Below are 19011 nucleotides of genomic sequence, written 5' to 3' on the forward strand. Positions count from 1 at the left end.
CTCCTGAAAAAGACAAAATGCATATTACTATGTTAAGTACTCAACATCAGACAGTGCTTCAAGAAATCTCTCATGCACATACCATTGAGGGAGCAACCACTGGCAGAGCCCTGCTCAGTGTGCACCCCTCTGCATGCAAAAAACCTCCAAAACTGAGAGGAAAAAACCCAACCTCCCAAACAAAAAAGAAACAGCAGGTGCTTTGGTTAATTGGAGCTACAAAGCTACAGTGCTAAACAAGACTGTAGGACATGGTCTGACAGTATCAGAAGCTCATTTCAGGAACACAACAATATTTCACAGCCCTAAGTTCGTCCACCTTTAGAAAACAAAGAGACCATATGAATGAAATTCTGTGCTGTACAGTTACATATATTTGAATAAACAGCCATCTAGCCCCAAGGAAACCAGGTTTCAGCAAGGGGCTCAGCCTAGTGAAGAGTCTAGCTCTGTTCACCACAAGAGACTAAACCCCAACACATGCTTTATCCACACTGCTCTGTAACCTTTGCCCCCTCCCCCCCAAAAAAACCAAACAAACCCCAACCAACCCCACAAAAATCTTAATTGAAATTTGGTCCTCAAGAGGACCAGCTAAGTCAGAGTGGTCAAGTTGGAGCTGGATGATCCCAACTGTAGCAAGTTAAAAAGAAGATTGTTTTGCCCACTTCTATTCCAGCAGGACATGCTGGCTATCACCCACATTCAGGAGACACTTCAGGGGGAGGCTATGGGGCTTCCAGCCCAGAGGTACTTACTGTTTTCCAGTCCATTGACTTTAACTTTGCTTAGGTCTAGCGGAGCAGCAACGCCCACAGTGAAAGGGCTTTTAGGGATAGGGTCACCACCATAAGTTACCAAGACCTTCATTGGACCCTAGTCGGAGAATTTACAAGTTAGCTCAGTTTCTCACTTAACAGATAGTACATATAGCAGTACGTAATCACTTCACCTAGTCCATTGTAGCTGACCACAGCCAAACTTACTGGTTTATGGACTCTCAAGCTCTCATCCCTTCAAAGTATGAAATGTTTTTTAATGCAGGAAGAGAAAAAAAAGACAGTTCTTTCCAACATCTAATTAGACTATATTCAAGCTGCTTGGCAAAACCTCCGGCTCAGGCTGGCTCCCATCCTCCCGGCACTCAGACCCGTCAGCTGAATGAATGTCCCACTGCTCCAGACCAGGTATCCCCTTCCACCACACAGAGAGGCCAGGCCAAAGCCAAGCCCACAAAGAGGCCATATTATTACAGCATCTGAAATACCAGGGGTTTAAGCTATACAAGTCACAAAGATTAATGCTCTTGTGTATTTTGGCTGGAATACCACACAGCCATGGCAAGCTCCAGCCCTATGATGTGTGCTCCTTTTATTCTCTCCTACCGCAGTCCATATTTTAGCTATATTCAGTGTTTGCTTACTTTTGGTTCTTGGCTGGTTCAGCTCCCAAGTGAAATAATCATGGATGTTTCATGCAAGCTAGTGAATAGCTTCCATGATTATTCTTGGTTGTTTTTAGAAAACACACACACGGGTAGCTGTAGCAACACTGCGAGACAGATAAGGCTGAGTAAACAGCATTAAACCAAGGCTCCTCTGCTGCTGACACAGCCCCTCAGGAATTTAACTACCTAGTCTGTCCTCCTCCTGCTCTGAAGAGTTGAGAGTCTCATTCACAAGCTACTGGTTACAAACCCAAGAAAGAGGGGGTCCAGGAATGCTCACAGCCTGGAGGGACAACAAGGTTACTCTAATTACTGTGCAGTCTATTTCCATCTCCTCTTTTTAACCATTGCTTTCCAGCCACAGCTATCTGCGAGAATCTCCTGTAAGTCCACAGCTCCTCCTTGACCCAAGGTACTCCTCCAGATGGAAGGACCAAGTGGAAAGCCTGGTTTAGGCATCCTGACTTGTCTCACTTTTGTTTTTCACATGAAAGATAACAATCTGTTACTGCTCACACTCACACGCATGGAGTTCAGATGACTTTGATCCCTTCTGTGTACCAACCCAGACTGAACAAGCAAAAGCTTCTCCAAACAGGCATGCCAGTCACATCCTGAGATCATGCAACCGCTTTATCCAAAACCAAACGCTAGCTCTATGGTGCTTCCAAGAATGCTAATCCAGCATTATCAGTTAAATAATGCTGCAGTCCTCCGTATCAGTCCACTTTTATACAGCTACAATCAAGAAAGCTGGTGCAGATGACCAACTAGCTCATGTGTTTGTTCAGCAGAATAAGAGCAGCAAAATGCTTTCATCTTGGCACAACACCTACGTCTTCAGAAATACATGAGATTTGTGCATTCTAGCATTTAAGGGCGCTCTACAAACACACAAGCACATCATAAGGAGAAACACTTCTAGGCATTAGCAGCTTCCTCTTTCGGATCTTAAAAGGTGTTGCTAGGAAGCATCTTTGACCAAAAAAGAGTTAGACTGAATTAATTTCCAACCCAAGGGCAAACCTAAAAATACCCAAACACTTTGATGCATTTAATCTGCAGCCCAGCTTCCCTCCTCAGTACCTACTCCTTCACCTTCCTACAGGGGAGCTGCTGTACCATCACCCAAACACTGTGCTTTTTTGTCCCTGCTCAGGTTTACACCACAGCTCCTTTGACAACAACAGCTTGCTGAGGGGCAGCACACACAGCCTGGACTTTAAAGGACCCCAGCAGCCCAGAGTAGCTGGTGCAGCAGCCAGCTCCACTTCAGACCCCAGGAAGGTTCACCATCTTTCCTCTTGAACTGATCAGGTGTGGAATGACAGCATGAGCTGTTTGCTACTGCTTCAATATCTCACTTGTTCCCCAAAAATGTAACAGCAACAAGCTATCAATAACTACATCAGAAAACCACATTACTGCTTTCCAATCCCAATCATCCTGCAGGCTTTAGGGATCCTAGGGAACAGGACACCCTGGCAAGTTCTATCTGCTCATTCCTCTATACACAAATACCAGGGAGGGAGTTTACAGCACTATGGCAATATGAACCATTCAGTCTTGTATTCCTACAGGATTCAGACATACCTGCTGTATTGGTGTGTACCTAACAGTGTGGGAATAGTCATAGTTATCGATGATATCCAGATCTGCCACTGCCTCTCCTGGCACTGGGCTGCTGAACTGCACATCCAGCGGTGCTTTTCCAGCTCCCTTGGTGAACACAGTGAAGTGCGTTGGCTTGCCATTTTCCACACCTGAGGAAAAACGTTAATTCTAATTTATGCAGAGCTCACACACAGAAACTCTTCCCAAGAATATTTGGCACTTATAAAGCCCAGTCAAGCAAAATGCCAAGAGAATGAAGTTGTTTCCAACCACCTGGCACCCCACCCTGCTGCATTCAGGACTGCATCGCTGTATCTCAGCAATGTTCAGCCAGGCAGTGACTACCCCACAACAGCTCCTCGTGGTCCAGCACTGGCCACACCATCTCAACCCAGCTCTCACCAGTTTTGCTCAGCCCAGGTCCTTCAGCTTTCACTTTGCTGGCATCATGCGACGGATCCACTTTAACTCTGAACGGGCTGGCAGGGATTTCCTGCAACAGATACATATCTCTAAACATAACAACTCTTCACTAGCCAGAAAGCTAGACAGGTAATCACTTTAAGACACTGCTGCTGTAACTCCAGCATCAATTTGAGCAAACTGTGGATAAAACACAGCTGCCACAGCCAGCTGTTAAGTGGCACATGCTCATTGATCAAAGAGCAGATAAACACGCTAAAAACATCAGGCTGTAAAACGAAGATGACAAACCTCTCCTGCGAAAAGCACTTTAATAGTGTAGCGCCCAGCAGCAGGTGGTGCATACTTCACTGTGAACGTATCATTAGCATTGTGGATGATGTCAAAATCTATGTCTTCCTCTTCATCACTGACCACACGAGCATCACACTTAATTCCAACACTGACATCGCCTAGGAAAAGCAAATGGAGATTATGCTACTGGACAGTACAGACATTGCTAGCCAAACAGCCAGCACATTCCCATTTCCAGTAGTTGTTCAAGTGCCCACGTTAACTGATGTAACAGATCACATCACAATTCATTGCAATGTTCTGCTTCCCATGGTTTTTTCATGAAACAAGGAAAACCAGCATGAAACAGTACATAATCCCCTCCTTGCATGACCTGTGGTTCAGATACCACTGCAACAGCCCAGCCTGCCTTTACCTTCTCCTGCATCTGTGCAGTCAACAGTGAAGTGGGTTGGCTCATTTGCTTTCAGGCCAGTTCTCTCCACGCCAGGTCCAAACACTTTCACTTTCTGAGGATGACTCCCTTGACCTATAAGGACCTACATGGATTCACAAGGATCAGAATCACACATCTGTGTTGTGTTTGAGATCACAGTTAAGTCAAGAGCATTGCTTGGGCAGAGGCTATAGAAAACAGTACCAAGGTAAGAGTGAATTGCCCCAATTCCCCCAGGCTGCAGCTTGACTGGTAGGAAATGTGTGAGCTTGTTAAAACAGAAAGCTTTTTTCAAGAGGACAAATTACTAAAAAAAGGGAGCAGAAGGACACACATCCTTGAAGTTCACAGAAAGGTTTTATCATCCTGCTTGTAATGAGAAGTAGTTGTGAGCATGAATGTCCTACTTGGCAAGAACTAGTAATATCCATCTCTGTACTCACCCTGAAGGGGCTATTGGGCACATTGGCTCCCCCCCAGACTATAGAAATCGTATGTTTGATTGGTTTAACTGGCATGTAGGAACAGGCAAACACACCATCAGGCTTGCCCTTTATCTGGATATCGATAGGGTTTCCTTCTCCGTCCTAAAAAGCAATAATACAGAAGGTTCAGATACTTCAAAAATGTTTGTAATGTTTGAACAGCCCAAGACTGTTCTAAAATGTGTTGTTGGGTTGTTTTTTTCCCAGAAATGCAGCTCAGAAATACTGAAGAAACATGCAAAACACACTCCTGTTAGATGAGGAAGACTTACACTTGCTCATTTCTAACACCATCCTACAACACAAATAACAAGCTTGCCTGAAATTCACAGGCTTAAAGACACTTCTGGTGCTTCCAAATGACAACTCCAGGAAATTACACCTTGCTTTGCTGAGGAGATTTCAAGTAAGGAAGCAAAGCTATGTATGTCACATGCCACAGAGAAGTCACTTTGTCTTGAGTTAGGTTTGTTGCCTGACTACATTACGCAGATCAAAGCAAAGAGCTTTGAGAGAATTACATATGCCCAGAATTAAGTGGTGTGTAAGTGAGTAGAAATACTTAAGGCATTTTTCTCAACAGTATTAAAGCCCTTTTGCTGAAGTTTCACATGTCTGCCTTTGGCTTTATACCTGTGCATACATCTTCAGAGGTGCTTTCCCAGCATCCTTGGTTTCAACTGTGAACTCAGCAGGATTGTTCACTATACAGCCAGTCCTCTCCAAGCCTGGGCCATAAGCCTTCACCTAAAAAAAAAACACCCCAAGAGTCTTAGCTTGCAGTTCAGAAAGAGAAGTAAACCCAGAGCAATTTATTTATAAAGACCTTCCCACAAAACCCATGAAGCATGGGATACAAGTAGAGGCTAGTGTGAAAGTTGGGAATTTGGACTAATTCAGCAAGTCTTCATTACATTAAATCAAAACCACAACAGTGTTATTAGAAAAAGCTGAGTAATATCTGGCTGGAGCATGGCAAATTCAGAGCTTTCCGCAGAGGCAGCTTAAGAATCATGCCTCTTACCAGAAGCCTTCAGAAACATCTCTACTGTAGTTATATCAAAGATGTGTTATGCATGAGTGAACTCTTTCTTATACACCACCTTATCCGGGTTGAAGTCCCCTGAAGCCGGTCGGATGAAGGCCATGTAAGGACTGTCTTTTATGTCCTCGTCATCGCACATGATGTGCACAGCATATTCACCAGGCTCTTTAGGCCAATACTTCACATCACACGAGCCGTCGTTCTTGTCATCACACTCAATTTTAGCCTGAGAAGGGCCTTCTATAGCAAAGCCTGAAAAAGGAACAAGTAGGTTCCTCATGTTAGGTTTGTGTGGCTGCTAATTTAACACCACTTCCCAAAACTGCTTTTTATAAGCCATAATGAAAACTGATGCTGTCACCCTTCTTCAGCAATATAGGAGATAATCCATCATTCCCTTCTAGAAATCATCCCACAAAATCATAGATTAACACTCCCCATCACACATGTTCCTGTCTGATATAAGTTTGTGTTTAGACCAAGTCTCACAGACATTTCAAGGTATTTTTACTGCTGGAAAAGCTATTGTTTCTCATGAGTTCGTTGCTAGCATTGCAATTCATAAATATTTCAGGCAACCTAAGTAAGGTAACATACCAAGAGAACCAACTTCTGTGCCAATGGACTCTACCACAAAATCAGCTGATTTGCCCACAACTCCCTCATGCAGTCCTGGTCCCCAGGCTCGCACTTTCTGAGGACCTGCTTCATGACCCACTTGAACTTCAAAGGGACTACAAGAGAAAAGCAAAGCATGGGATTAGAAATAAGGACAAATACAGCATCCAGGCTTTTCCCCAGGCATTTTAATGAGGCTTTACATTCGATTTTCCAAATTAACAGATGTTATCATGTGGTGGCATAGTGCCCAGCAGACTCTCTAGCAGAGAGGTCATCCAACCCATCACGTACTTCCATCTTACACCACAAATCCTGAGTGTCAAATACTTGGCTTGCACTGCTTGCTGTAGCCCTGAACACCAAAATAACAGATCCCTTCAAAAACTCACAGCAAAGTCCAAGCTGCATGATCCACCAAGTTTTATTGGTTTTTGTATTCATCATTTTGGGTTTAGCAAGACTGATGTAAACCACCTTTCAAAGCTTTCTCAATATAAGGTGCTGCAGCCCTAAAATAGGCTGTAGATAAACTTTCACAGCAACTGTTTGCCACTAACTTGTTCCCCAGAGTTTCTTCGAAGGTCAGCATTGCTTTAAAAGCCCACCAACTACTAAACCAATTGAAGGGCACAAAACTCAAAACAGTTACCTCTAACTCACCTTTTTGGGATGTTGTGCCCACCCCATGTAATCGTGACAACGTACTTCCCTGGGGTAGATGGATAATACTCAAATGCATATACACCATCCATAAAGCCTTTTTGTTTCACCAGCTCCTCCAAGCCCTCTGTTGAAAGATCAGTTCAGCATTAAACTTAACAGCTTCCATCCTGCTTTCAATTACTGAGACAAGTTCATGTTTTCTAGTATTTATTTTAGCTTGCAAGAATAAATTTCTTCCACCAAAAAAAAAGGAAAGGTCAGGTTATAAAGGAAGTTAGTTCTAGTTGCCCTCTAGGACAAAGACAGCAAACACTTCCAGAAGAAATACAGCAGAAAGTATTTTAACTTACCAGACTTAATAGATTCCCTTGTGTTTTATTTCGTTAGTCTGCAGTATGATGCATGTCATATGTTAAAACAAAAAAGCTTAACATTTGTCAGACTTTGCAACCACAAGTATGCAGGGAATGCCTACTTTTCATTTTCTTCAAGATGAAGAATTTAGGGAGAAAAGCTTAATACACTAAAATTTACATCGATATGTCTGTTGCTTTCCCCCCCCCCTTAATCACATTAAGCCACACAGTCAGAGCACTGTGTGTGTGGAGGAGGTGAAGGCAATACAATGCACCTTTTAATGCTGTCTCAGCTGGGGGGAGGTGACTGGCTCACAAGTACAACACCAGCACAGCAGCTCCCCAGGAGCAGCAGCACAGCCACCGCTGCTGGCAGCCTCAGGAGCCAGTGGCCACCAGTACCCCCATGGCCCCAGCCTGCTACAGCCCAGGCAGAGGGCCACATCCAGAGCTCAGGACACAGCAAAGGACCCGGGGATGAATCCTGGTAGGAGGTCTTCATGTCAGCCTACAGGTTCCCTACCCTGCTCTTGAGCCCAAGCATCCAGTGCAGCCAGAAATGCTGCTCTGAGCATCTCTTAGCTTTAACAGAGCAGGATTTTCACCCTGCCAAAGACCTGGAGCATGACTTACTCCATGGATCAGATGAAGAAACAATGAGAACCCATAAAGCCTGGAGGCCACAGCAGGCAGAGGTGTGGATTTTCTCAGTTTTGCTAACCAATGTGCATTAAGACCTAAACCCAGCTGTAATCTTACCCAGCCCTGCAGATCAAAACCTTCACACTAAACACAAAGTATCAGAAATTTGGATTTTTATGGTGATACAAAACCCATCAGGCCATTATCTCTTTGCTGCTCTTCCTTTTTGCAGTCTCCATTTCCCCCTTTCTCCAAAACATATCCACAGCACAAATTCACCCCAACACTTACTCGGTCCCTTTATAGTCACTCCAAGATCTCCACTCCCCGCTGCTCTGGTATCAACCTTGAAGTCAGCAGTTTCCCTCATGCGGACGCCCTTGGGCTGCAGACCTCTGCCAGTGGCACGACACGCGTTTGGATTGCAGGCTGCAAGGGAATTTCAGACATCAATACTGTCTTTCATTCTCAACACACACGTAGCCTAGCCAGCCTGGAACAACCTTTAGGTTAGTGTTGACTCAGGACAACCACGGCTTAGCTTTCAGCACAAGTTTTAATGTTGTAACACTTAAGGCAGACAGTCAGGAGTCTGCACAGCCGCTGTTTATGCCCCATGGCTTTTGGGCAGTAGGTGCAGCCAGGCAATACTGACCCCCTACAAGGGCCATTCGTTAGAATTAAAGCAAATGCTGAAGCCCTGTCGCTTTCCAATTTGATGCCAGTTATCAATACAAAACTTTAACACGGCTAACACATACAGATACTCACTATACTAGGCACAATCTTCTTGATGCCTTTGGCATTGGGAGGCACACCACAGCATGGGGTGAAGCTTCTCGTTGCAGATAAGCCCCCATGGACCATACTATTGTGCTGTTCTTTCAGAAGCATGTGACTGGAATAACTGCTATTGGTAGAGCAGAGTTCTACACATGCTTCATCAAGAGGTGTCATGTCAAAACCCCCTGCTTGTTGCAGCTCACACTTTCAGAAGCAAAGCCATCAAGCCCTCTGCAGACCGAAGCAGCCACGGGCAGGGGCAGTAGTTTACACATGGTTGAGCTTAAGCTTATGCTTAACCCCTTTACTCCAAGTGCTTCTCCAGGCCTGCAGTGTGGCTACATAATGAAGAACATGCACTTATGAACAGTTTTTGTTACACAATCCCAGCTATCACGGGGTCTTCAACTCCAGAGACCTGAAGGGTTTGAAGAGACTGACAAATAATGACAGCTTCCCAGCAGTGTAAACCCAACATGCATTTCCCCAGAACACGCCGTGTCTGCCAAGCTCGTTGGATTGTCACTCATTTCCATAGCTTACAAGTTTTATCCTCACCCCTGCAGCAGCCAACATTGCTCCGCATCCTACACGGATGGTGTAAGCAAAGATCACATGCCATCTGCTAGCCCTGGAAACTCAGTGGGGCATACAGGAGCGTGCCCAATGTGGAGTGGGAACAGCTCACAGAGCCCTTGCACAACTGTGTCAGGCAGCTTGCGGTCAAGCCAGTGTCTCTGACTGGGACACACACCACTTGCAACTTTCTCCCCCAACCCCACCAAAAACAAAAGCCCTTTTGGCTAGGACAAGCTGCAGGCTAGAAGCTTACAGAAAGCACACATGACCAAGCGTCCTGCACACCTCTTACCAACTATGAAGCCATTAGCAGTGAAGTCCAAAATTCCACAAATGGAGGGTAGCTCAGGAGAGATGAGCAGAGATCTAAAAGCGTAGGAGCACGTAAGGGTGGAACAGAAAGCAAGTTAGGTGTCAGTTAAGGATGAAAACAGTAAATACAGTCATTTGAGGAACAAAGGTGGAAAATAGCAAGAGACTGCATAGCTGCATAAAACACTTCAAAAAAATGTAAATGGCAGCTTAATCTGAGGTCTAGGCAGACAGGAAACTCTAGCAACAAAAGCTGTATTACTGTTAGCGCTGTTTTGCCCTGTGAATACCCAGGTGACCCACTGAATCAGGTCCAAGATGTTGAAAGGCACAGAGGATGTCCAAGGCAAGAAAAAGCATATACTGTGACAACACCCAAGGAGAAAAGTGACCATCTACATTCAGGTGCATTTTTAAAAAGCATACCCTCTCCAACGAGAACAGTGCAAGGAGTTTTGGGAATTGCCTCCCCAGCAAAAGTCACTCTGACAATGTGAGGACCAGCTTGAACAGGTTTGTAGGTGCAACGGTAGACTTGGTTGCCTTTGTCTTCTACTGCAACTTCAGCAAGGCTTCTCCCCTGAGGATCCTCCACTTCCACGTTCACGTCACCCACACCAGCACCTGCAAAGGAAATAAGGCCAGCTGAGCCTTGGCTTCCCCACAGCAACACACGCTGCCTTTAGGATCACAGCCAGCTCAATGAACTCCGCCAGCCATCCTCTGCTACTGTTTCTAGGCACAGCCTAAATGTTCAGCTTCTGCTGACAGCAACCAGACATTCAGGTGGGGAGGGGGCAAGACAGGACAGTGGCATCTCCGTGAAGCCATCAAACTGACAGGGCTCTGCTGCTCCAGCTGCAGGGTTTCACAACAGTGTTACAGTACTGAATACACATACAGCCTGGTTCACCCTATTGCTACCACCCTGTAGCACCTCTGTCACTCAGTAGCCCACAACTTTACCAGTCAATTCAATTTTTCAGGCTTTGAAGCAGCTTAGATTAAGAGCTTGAACAATGTACATGATGGTCTGGACAAGGATCCTTCTCTAGTGGACTGTACACATTCACTTTTGTGACACCTGCTTCTCTCACATCTTATTCAACCCATCATGCAGCAAAAACAGTTTTCCAGACACTTCCAGAGGCCAGACAAGTCTTTACATGATTCAGACCACTCCCTCTCCCAATTAGAGGCTGAACATAACACTTCCCCTCACTGTAACCACATTTAATTTTATTTCCAAGCACCCTTAGGCAGAAGGCAATTTAAAATATGCTACTCCACATATTTTTGGTGTTTAAATACTTCAAGTAACTGCCCTAAATAGTTTCACATTGTTCTAAATGAGTTAGCATTTGTAGCATCTTACTGACTCATTCCTCTAGGCTACAGCATTGGCCTAATAACAGGCATCAAGTCACGTGATGGAGATGCCCTAATGAAGATAGCAGCCCTCTAATAATTACAGCAGAGGTTGAAACCAGTTTGTCATTGAAGTATGAACTCAGAGTAGCACTGTGGCAGGTTCTTTCTGTAAAGCTAAATACAGAACGCATGAGGCGTTTACAGTTTACTCACAGTTCGTCCTTCAGAGGTGGGCATTTCACATTCCTGTTTAAAATGAGTTTGGGGAAGAAACCAGCCAGGAACTTGCCTGCCGCCATTCAGCAAGTGCATGGCAAATTTCTGGGTAATACTTGGCACTTTCCTGCCCCAGCTCAGCTCCATTCTTCAAATGCTTCATATACAGCTGAAGTCTCCAGAGCAGCCTGGCTGCTATTTCACCTCTGAACTTGACGGGTCTGCAAATCCTCATCCACTTTTCAGTTTGTTTATTCCTCCAAGGCTTAGGTTCTCCTCGCGTTTGAGGAAGCTGCAGGATTTCAGCACGCATTCATCCAGCTTACCTGCTGTGTAGAGGTCAAAGTAGGTAGGCTTGTTGGCAATGTTCCCTGTTGCCTCCAGTCCTGGTCCCTTTGCTGTTACTTTGCTCGCATCTCCCTGGGCTTTGTCAACATTCACTTCAAACGGGCTCTTGGAGATGTGCTGCCCGGCAAACAGGACTGCAACCTAGAGACAGACAGTGTCAGCTCCGACCCACTGGGCAGAGGCAGAACTCTGTGCCTCTGCCACATAGCCAAGCAGGGGCTCAAACGTCTGCATTCCTAGCGCAGAGTCTATGCCTCAGAGGCGAGAGAGACCATCCATCCCACAACCTTCATCCTGTCCATTCAGCAGAACTGCCCGCCACCTCCTTGAAGTGGTGATGCTTGAATCTGGATGTGCCACTAAGAGGCAGATCACCATCCAGTGAGGAACTGGCAGCAGAAGTTGCATTTATCTTTTCAAGCTGGCTGTGGGGACCAGCCACCTGGGCCAGTGCCAAGCAATGCGATCACCCATAAGCATGCTTCTGCAGGCATCCTGGGCCAGAGGTCTGTGGGGAACCTTCTCTGCACAGCCCCTATGATGTACAGTACCATGAACAAAGAAACACCTTATAGAAACAACCTGATACTTCCCTCTTTGTGTCTGTGACAACTCATAAAACTGGCTTAATGAGCTGTAGGAAGTGGCCCCACACGGAACGAGAGCCAGCTGCAGCACTTGATACCCAAACACCCCCTGTTGCCCCTTGAGAAGGGGGCAGACCAATAGCCTGATGGAGAATTAAGGCCACATTAGGTTACCTTTCTTCAGGATGCTCCGAGTGACGTATGCTGCCAGCACGCAGGCAGCCCTCAGGGGTGCATGTTAATAACCAGGAAAGCAGCACATTTAGCAACAGAACACTGGTTATTGACATACAACCTACCTTGTGAGGTCCAGTAACCCTTGGCACATACTGAACTGAATAGGTCTTGTTTTTGTCACTGGATGGTGTTATCTTCGCCTAGGAGAAAAAACACATGCAACACTGAGCTATGCCTACACACACCAACCTAAGACTTCTCTGGGTAGCACTTGGTATTGTGAACTATTTCCAGAATCAGACTTGTTGCTGTGGGAGCAGGGATCCTTGCTACCTCCTCTTCTCATATAGAAAAACCCCACTGGTTTTGTTTTCACATGAGACAAAGCAAACTACCTTCTCCCTACCCCAGCCCTTTCGCTTGCTGTTAATTGCTCTACTAAGGCAGGCCAAAACTGAGGAGACATGAAGTCCAACATACAGCTGTATTTTTCTGGAATGTTGTAACATGATCAAGTGGAGCACTTGGATGAGAAGTTTCTATAAACATTAAAACCAGCATTTTAATTCAAAATGATTCATGGCATCTAAATAGCTGCTTTAGCCATTCTTGCAGAATGAGTAAGGGCAGACAGTGATTTAGTCATGTATGTTATCTAAAAAAATAGATACTTGGCTAGTCAAGCTAAAGCACTACAACTACTGGACATTGGAGTTGTGTTGCTTAATTGCAGATAGTGACATTTTTTTCAAGTTCATCCAGTAAGGCAATTAGGAGGAAAATCTTCAGGCTTGCACTTTTGATAGATAGTATTTTGCAATTTCCTTTTAGATTACTTATCTGTTAAGACCTCACTTGTGCAAGATGAACGTTACTGAAAAAAACTCCAGCATTCAGTAAACCGGCTTTACTTTTCCACACAAAATATTTAACATACATACCTCCTCTCTGTTTCCTTCTGGATCCTCTATGAAGACCATCAGGTCTCCCTGCCCAGCACTGATGGTGTCAACTGTGAAGATGGCAGGCTGCTTCACCATGTTCCCATGTGGCTCAATCCCTATGAGAGAGACCCAGAGCTGTACATGAGCTGCTGCTACAAAACCCTGTTCTCCCATACAAGCCTCCAGCACCAGCTGTCCAGAGCACCATGCTCACAATCATCCCTACTCTTACAATACCAACATTTGTAAGAATTGGTTGAATCCCTGTGGCTCAGCCCATCTCGGGATCTCTGGCTGAGTCAGGAACTCAGCTGGCATCTGGTTTCAGGTGAAAGCGAGTTACCCCATTTGCCTGAGCAATGTATGGAGGGTCAGCTCCACAGCTTGTGAGCTCCCAGCTGACACAGAGTGGCATATGTGCAGTAGGAGCTTATCTCTTTCACACAGCTAAATGCGATGATCCTGCAATGGTCCTGCACTGCTGGAAGGGCAGGAGATAGGTTTTGGGAAGCCTTCTGGTAAAGGTCCTACCATAGAGCCAAGGGTGAAAGATTTTTTAAAGCAAGACTGCTCTTACCTATAGTGGCCCATTTTATTTCACTTTCAAAACTCAGCTGTATAGACACTGCTCAGATTTATTGTTCTTTGAAAGCTGCTTGAACTACCTTGCCAGAGTGAACACTGTACAAATGGCATGCAGGAACCTCTTGAAACCACGAAAATCCTGCAATTCAGTGCCACTTCCACTTCACTTTTAATCAGCATTTCCTTATTCCTCAGCACAGGGCCTGCCACAGCAAACTTTTACCAGCAGGGTTTCATCATCTCCCTAACCAGGTTATGACACCTGTCATGATGCTGTCAGACTGAGTGGGTGGAAGAACTTCCCAAAGTTGCTGGTTCCAGACTAGCCCAAACACATATACCCTTCCGTCCAAGGGAATTACTCGCTGGCTTATTCATAAAACCATGGGCACTACTGCTCCATCGCACAATTAGTGGAAAGTGCAACATCTGATAGATTATAAAGGAAGTGGTTGTGAACAACAAAATTCCTGAACTTGTTTAGCTTCAGAAAACAATAACTTGAGAGCAGTGCAAGGAAGATCATGTTTTTACTAGGAAATCTGAGCATTTTGATAAGGTGTTAACAATTGACATATTCATTCTTTCAAACTAAGCACTAGATTATCATCTAGTTTAAACAGCTATAAATTCACTCTGTATATCTTCAGTCCACCACACAAGCATTAGGATATGGTATCCAAGTTAAGTATCCCTCTTTCTGCAAACACAAGAAGGATAGCTTATCCTCAGCAGACAGCTTCAGCCAGGACAGCATTAGTCATGGCACTTTCTTATCCTATATTTTACTCTTTTATCAGAGATTTGCTTTGGCAGTTAAATGAGAACTTATAGTACATCAGCGATGATCTGCATGATTCTACACAGCGCCTCTGTGGGCTCATTTCACATCAGGTCTACACACAGCAGCCCTCAGAGTAAACCACCACAGCGTCCAGGGTTGTAAACTACCACTAAGACTCATGATGGGAGGTTACAAGCAACTTACATGGAAAAACAATAATAAACAATGCTGAGACTGACCCACTTCACACTTGGGTCACCTTTTTCTGGAAGCATTAAGACCGGCTACTCATTTGTCCAAAAGACCCTGCCCAGTTTGGTAGTGAGCCCTTGCTGCTGGAGTCACCTCTCAGTTCTGACGTATGTTAGCAGTCAGAACTGTCAATTACATCCAGTGACCCTGTTTTGGCAATTAACTTTGAGAAAACACCAATTTTTCAAGAAGAGCTGCTCACCCTTCATAATTCACATTACAATGGCTCCAGAGCACTGTATGCATGAAAGCAGATGACAAAGTAATTCCAGTTTTTGAAAGAATACGAAAATGACTAAAGCCAGACTTTTCAGACTGAGGCAGGTTGATCAGTCATTTACACATTAAGTGGAGTACAGGTAATCTATACATTCATGGTCTGACAAATGTGTCTATATATTGTGATTTGCTGTGGAAGACACCAATGAAGGACATAAACCCCAACTAGGGTAAGTGCTAACACCCACTTCTGACTATAATGACTGCTCGTTGGTGCACAGATAGTGTCCATGTCCCTTCATTCCACTCTTAAGTCTCAATGGAAAATCAAGTTTAAAAAAAGAAAAAAAAAAGATGGAATGGAGAACAAAGTGTAATGTTTAAGTGATGTCTTGCTGCATACCATGCATATTAAAGGTAAAAATGTGTTATTCATTCACTTGTGATTGTATTCCAATCTAGAGTAGACCACATCAGAAGTTACAGGAAATTATCCATTTAAAAGGTAAGTTAGAAATAAGAATGCCTATGTAGATCTACGGTTACATAAACATCTATGGACAAGTCCTTCTGATTTGCAAACACAGCCTTTACAACACAGGCTCAGCACTATCTAATGTTTGAAGCGTTACAACCCACCTCTTCACATTCACACCTACAGATTGAAACAAGTAACTTCTTTAGATTAGTCTACCCTAATATACATCTGCCATCAAGCCTGGGAAACTGGAGACTCTGCCTCTAGAGAGAGCCTGCCCAGAGACACACACAGATGTAAAGAGGTTTTTCCTCTTTAAAGGAGTGCTTTATCACAAGAAGCATTCACCGCTAGGTCAACGACTGTCAGCAGCAATACTGCTGGCTTCAATTTCACACCAAGGTTGTTCTAGCCCCGTATCAAGCTACCTCTTCCAGCTGTGGACTGCAAAGCTGGCAGCTTGCAGAACAGGTTCAGAGACTTTGGGGAATTTACATGTTAGAACTAGGAGTGTCTTTTGGACTATATCCACGTATTTCTGAAACTAGGCACCACACCAAGAGTATACAAGTGAAACTTTGAAGTGAGTTACAGTAGGTCTGGAGTTCAACACAAGCAAAAAACCCCACCCAGCTTTCTGAAGAGTTAAATGCTCTGTGCAGCTTAAGCTCACCAAGTCCTTACCTCTGCCATAAGCCCTTGCTTTCTTTGGATTCAGTTTGGGCTTTAAAGGAGCTCCTGGTTTCAGCTTGGCTTTGGGGAACTGGGACAGGTAAGTCATTACAGAGTGTTCATCCACATCAGGGTGGATAATTTCTTCAGGGGTAATAACCTGAAAGACAGCACAATTAAGTATATTGTACCAGTGCTTAGTTACCAAATGTCAACACAGAAACACAGCTATGACACAGTCTTACATTTCAAAACTCCCACATGCTATTGCAATTTCTTACATTTATTTTCCCTTTGATACAAACAGCACCATTTATTATCTCATGGCAAGAAAATAAAGAAGCTCATTATGGCCCCAATGTGGTTTGGGGGCTTTTTGTACATTGATTATTAAGGGTTCTCAGGAAACCGTGTCAAACTAAATGATAGCAAGGCAAGACAATGGTAGCTATGTTCCTCTCAAAAAGCAAAATGGTGATCATCAAAACCAAAAGAAGTACTAATTCATAATCCTGTTTGCTAGAGCTCTGAACTGCAGTGCTTGCAAAGTGAAACTTGTGACCACAGCAGCCTCTTCTCCTCTCCTGCTCCCACGACACTGGCTGCTCCAACAGTTTCAGAGACTTCAGCAATTCCATCCAATTTTATCAGCATGAAAACAATCCTGTTTGCAAATACATTGTTCTCTGCTTGAAAGTCATCTTCACAGGTGATTTCCTAAGCCAGTGAGGGTTGGGTTTTTTAATTGTGGAATTCAGTGCAGGAAAACAAACTCACACCACAGACTAACAAAGCAGGCACCACTCCACATGCACTTTTTCCCCCACCCTACATGCTGCAACACCAGCTGTCTTCAGCAGGGACACCTACACAAAATCTTACAACCAGAGCTCTGAAATGCAATAGCGCGTTTCATTACAATTTGCCCTTTCTCAGGCAACTTCACATGAGTAAAGTGTAACCTTTGGAAGCATCCAAGCAACTTCACTTGCTCGGCTCAGTTTAAAATGAAGCTAGTCACAAGCACAGAGGATCCCAGTGCCCGCACAGCCTCACCTGCGGCACACCCAGCCAGTCGTCCGCCTGCTGCATGGCTTCCCGAGCATTGTCAACAGGCTTCTTCGGATCCCAGGTCTCCCAGTCAGGGCACAGGCCTGCAAGCACAGTTCAGTTATTAGGGGTTATCTGGAAAGGAGCTTTCCTCGATGAAGAAACCAAGCACAAACTCTACTACTTGTATTACACTGCTATACAGAAAGACATTCAGAACTTTGCAGAAGTAGCCAAAACAAGATGTCCGTGTGCTGCTCACTGAGATGATTCTGAGCCAACAGCCAGCATCTTTGTGGGCCCTGACAGCACAGGCAGTAACAGTGAGATCAGAAAGACGTGCCCTGCCTATCAACTTAAGATGTATAGCTTGTCAGTCAGCCACACAACTGGACTGCTTTAAATTTAAGCTGTGCAAGACATCACTCTAAATTCAGGATGAATACACCTACCCATCCTTTATGTTTCACTGGTTCTCCTGCAGCAAATTTGGAAAAGAAAATTTCGGTTGCTTGCTATAGCACCCCAGATTGCATTAGGTGAACACCAGCAATCACACTAGCAAGGCTGTTTTACAAGAAGGTGAGGAAATTGTGCCTTATTCACACTTCATCACATTACTCGCCTCAAGTAGCACAGCCTCAGCTTGCTAAACACTGAAGTTTCAGGTAGTGTACAGCTCCTGGCTGCTCTGTGCTCCCTCTGCAATCCTATTTCAGCAGAACACATGAAGCCTCCTGCTGCGCCCTGAAGTTGAAAGGTTGTTGGCACTTGCTGTGAGAACAAGTCTTTCTTGCCTTTAGAAGCCAGCATTTGCACCTTTGTCCCTTGCACCCAATACAAAGCTTAGACCTGGCGCCTCCAATAATGCAATCACATTCTGCTTTAGGCCAGTATTTCTCTTGGCCAAGTCATTTACAACTTGCTGCTTCCCACAGCTGGCCTCTCTGGACTCGGGTTTTCTTGAAAGCCTCACTCCCATTTCCAGCTGAGCAGTGAAAACCTCCTTCATGAGAACAGGAGAGCAGCCATGAGGACCGTAAGCAAGAACACTGACCATCAGAGCAAAGGACTTACCTGGAGCACAGCTGTCAACAAGAGCCCCCAGTGCTTTGCCATCCTGCCAGTTTTGGTTGAAGTTTGTGATTGGCAAGTAAGGAATTTTGTTCTGGATCCAGCCCAGCAGCCTCTGCTTGGGGGTCTGCTTCTTCGCATCATCATCACCTTCATCCTCCCACACTGGCATGGAAATGGAGTAGTGGAGGATAAGGGTCCATATCAGGCCAAGAATCAACTTCAAGTTTCCATCAACTATGGCTTTACTATCTGGAAGACAAAAGACACGTAACTGTTTATTTCCCACCCTAGAGGAAAGAGGCATGTCAAAAATACTGTGCCTGCACTCCTGACCAGGTAATCAAGGACAAGAAAAGTGACCCTGGTCACTGCAGACACTTGCTTAAGCAGAGACATCATTCTTCATGCCCTGCCTCAGACAGGAGGGAAGAAAGGAGGCCAAGGACTCAGTGCTCTCCAGCTGTCTTGAGAGCTCAGTGCTCTCCAAGGGTCATGTGACTTGCCCTTGAAGCTTTACAACATTAAGCTTAGAAGAATTGGGAATTTAAGTT

At 44.8% G+C, this 19011-nt stretch overlaps 1 protein-coding gene across 1 annotated transcript in view; it reads right to left on the reverse strand.

The window, feature by feature from the left end:
- FLNB (filamin B, beta) overlaps positions 1-18747 on the reverse strand; it is a gene marked incomplete at its 5' end in the record, with an annotated part of 46583 nt that extends 27836 nt beyond the window's left edge. The window contains 19 exons of the mRNA XM_010015402.1: positions 1-3; positions 755-876; positions 3041-3210; positions 3464-3554; positions 3776-3936; positions 4194-4317; positions 4658-4801; positions 5333-5446; positions 5803-5996; positions 6342-6478; positions 7026-7152; positions 8318-8455; positions 10127-10324; positions 11614-11776; positions 12522-12599; positions 13341-13459; positions 16346-16493; positions 17390-17487; positions 18461-18747. The exon at positions 1-3 is cut by the window's left edge and continues 253 nt beyond it. Of these exons, the coding sequence (XP_010013704.1) occupies positions 1-3; positions 755-876; positions 3041-3210; positions 3464-3554; positions 3776-3936; positions 4194-4317; positions 4658-4801; positions 5333-5446; positions 5803-5996; positions 6342-6478; positions 7026-7152; positions 8318-8455; positions 10127-10324; positions 11614-11776; positions 12522-12599; positions 13341-13459; positions 16346-16493; positions 17390-17487; positions 18461-18747 (2616 nt within the window). The remainder of the gene's footprint in view (positions 4-754; positions 877-3040; positions 3211-3463; positions 3555-3775; positions 3937-4193; positions 4318-4657; positions 4802-5332; positions 5447-5802; positions 5997-6341; positions 6479-7025; positions 7153-8317; positions 8456-10126; positions 10325-11613; positions 11777-12521; positions 12600-13340; positions 13460-16345; positions 16494-17389; positions 17488-18460) is intronic.
- Between the last annotated feature and the right edge of the window lie 264 nt (positions 18748-19011).

This window comes from Nestor notabilis, unplaced genomic scaffold (genome assembly GCF_000696875.1).
Source record: "Nestor notabilis isolate BGI_N333 unplaced genomic scaffold, ASM69687v1 scaffold4115, whole genome shotgun sequence".
Taxonomy (NCBI): Eukaryota; Metazoa; Chordata; class Aves; order Psittaciformes; family Psittacidae; genus Nestor; species Nestor notabilis.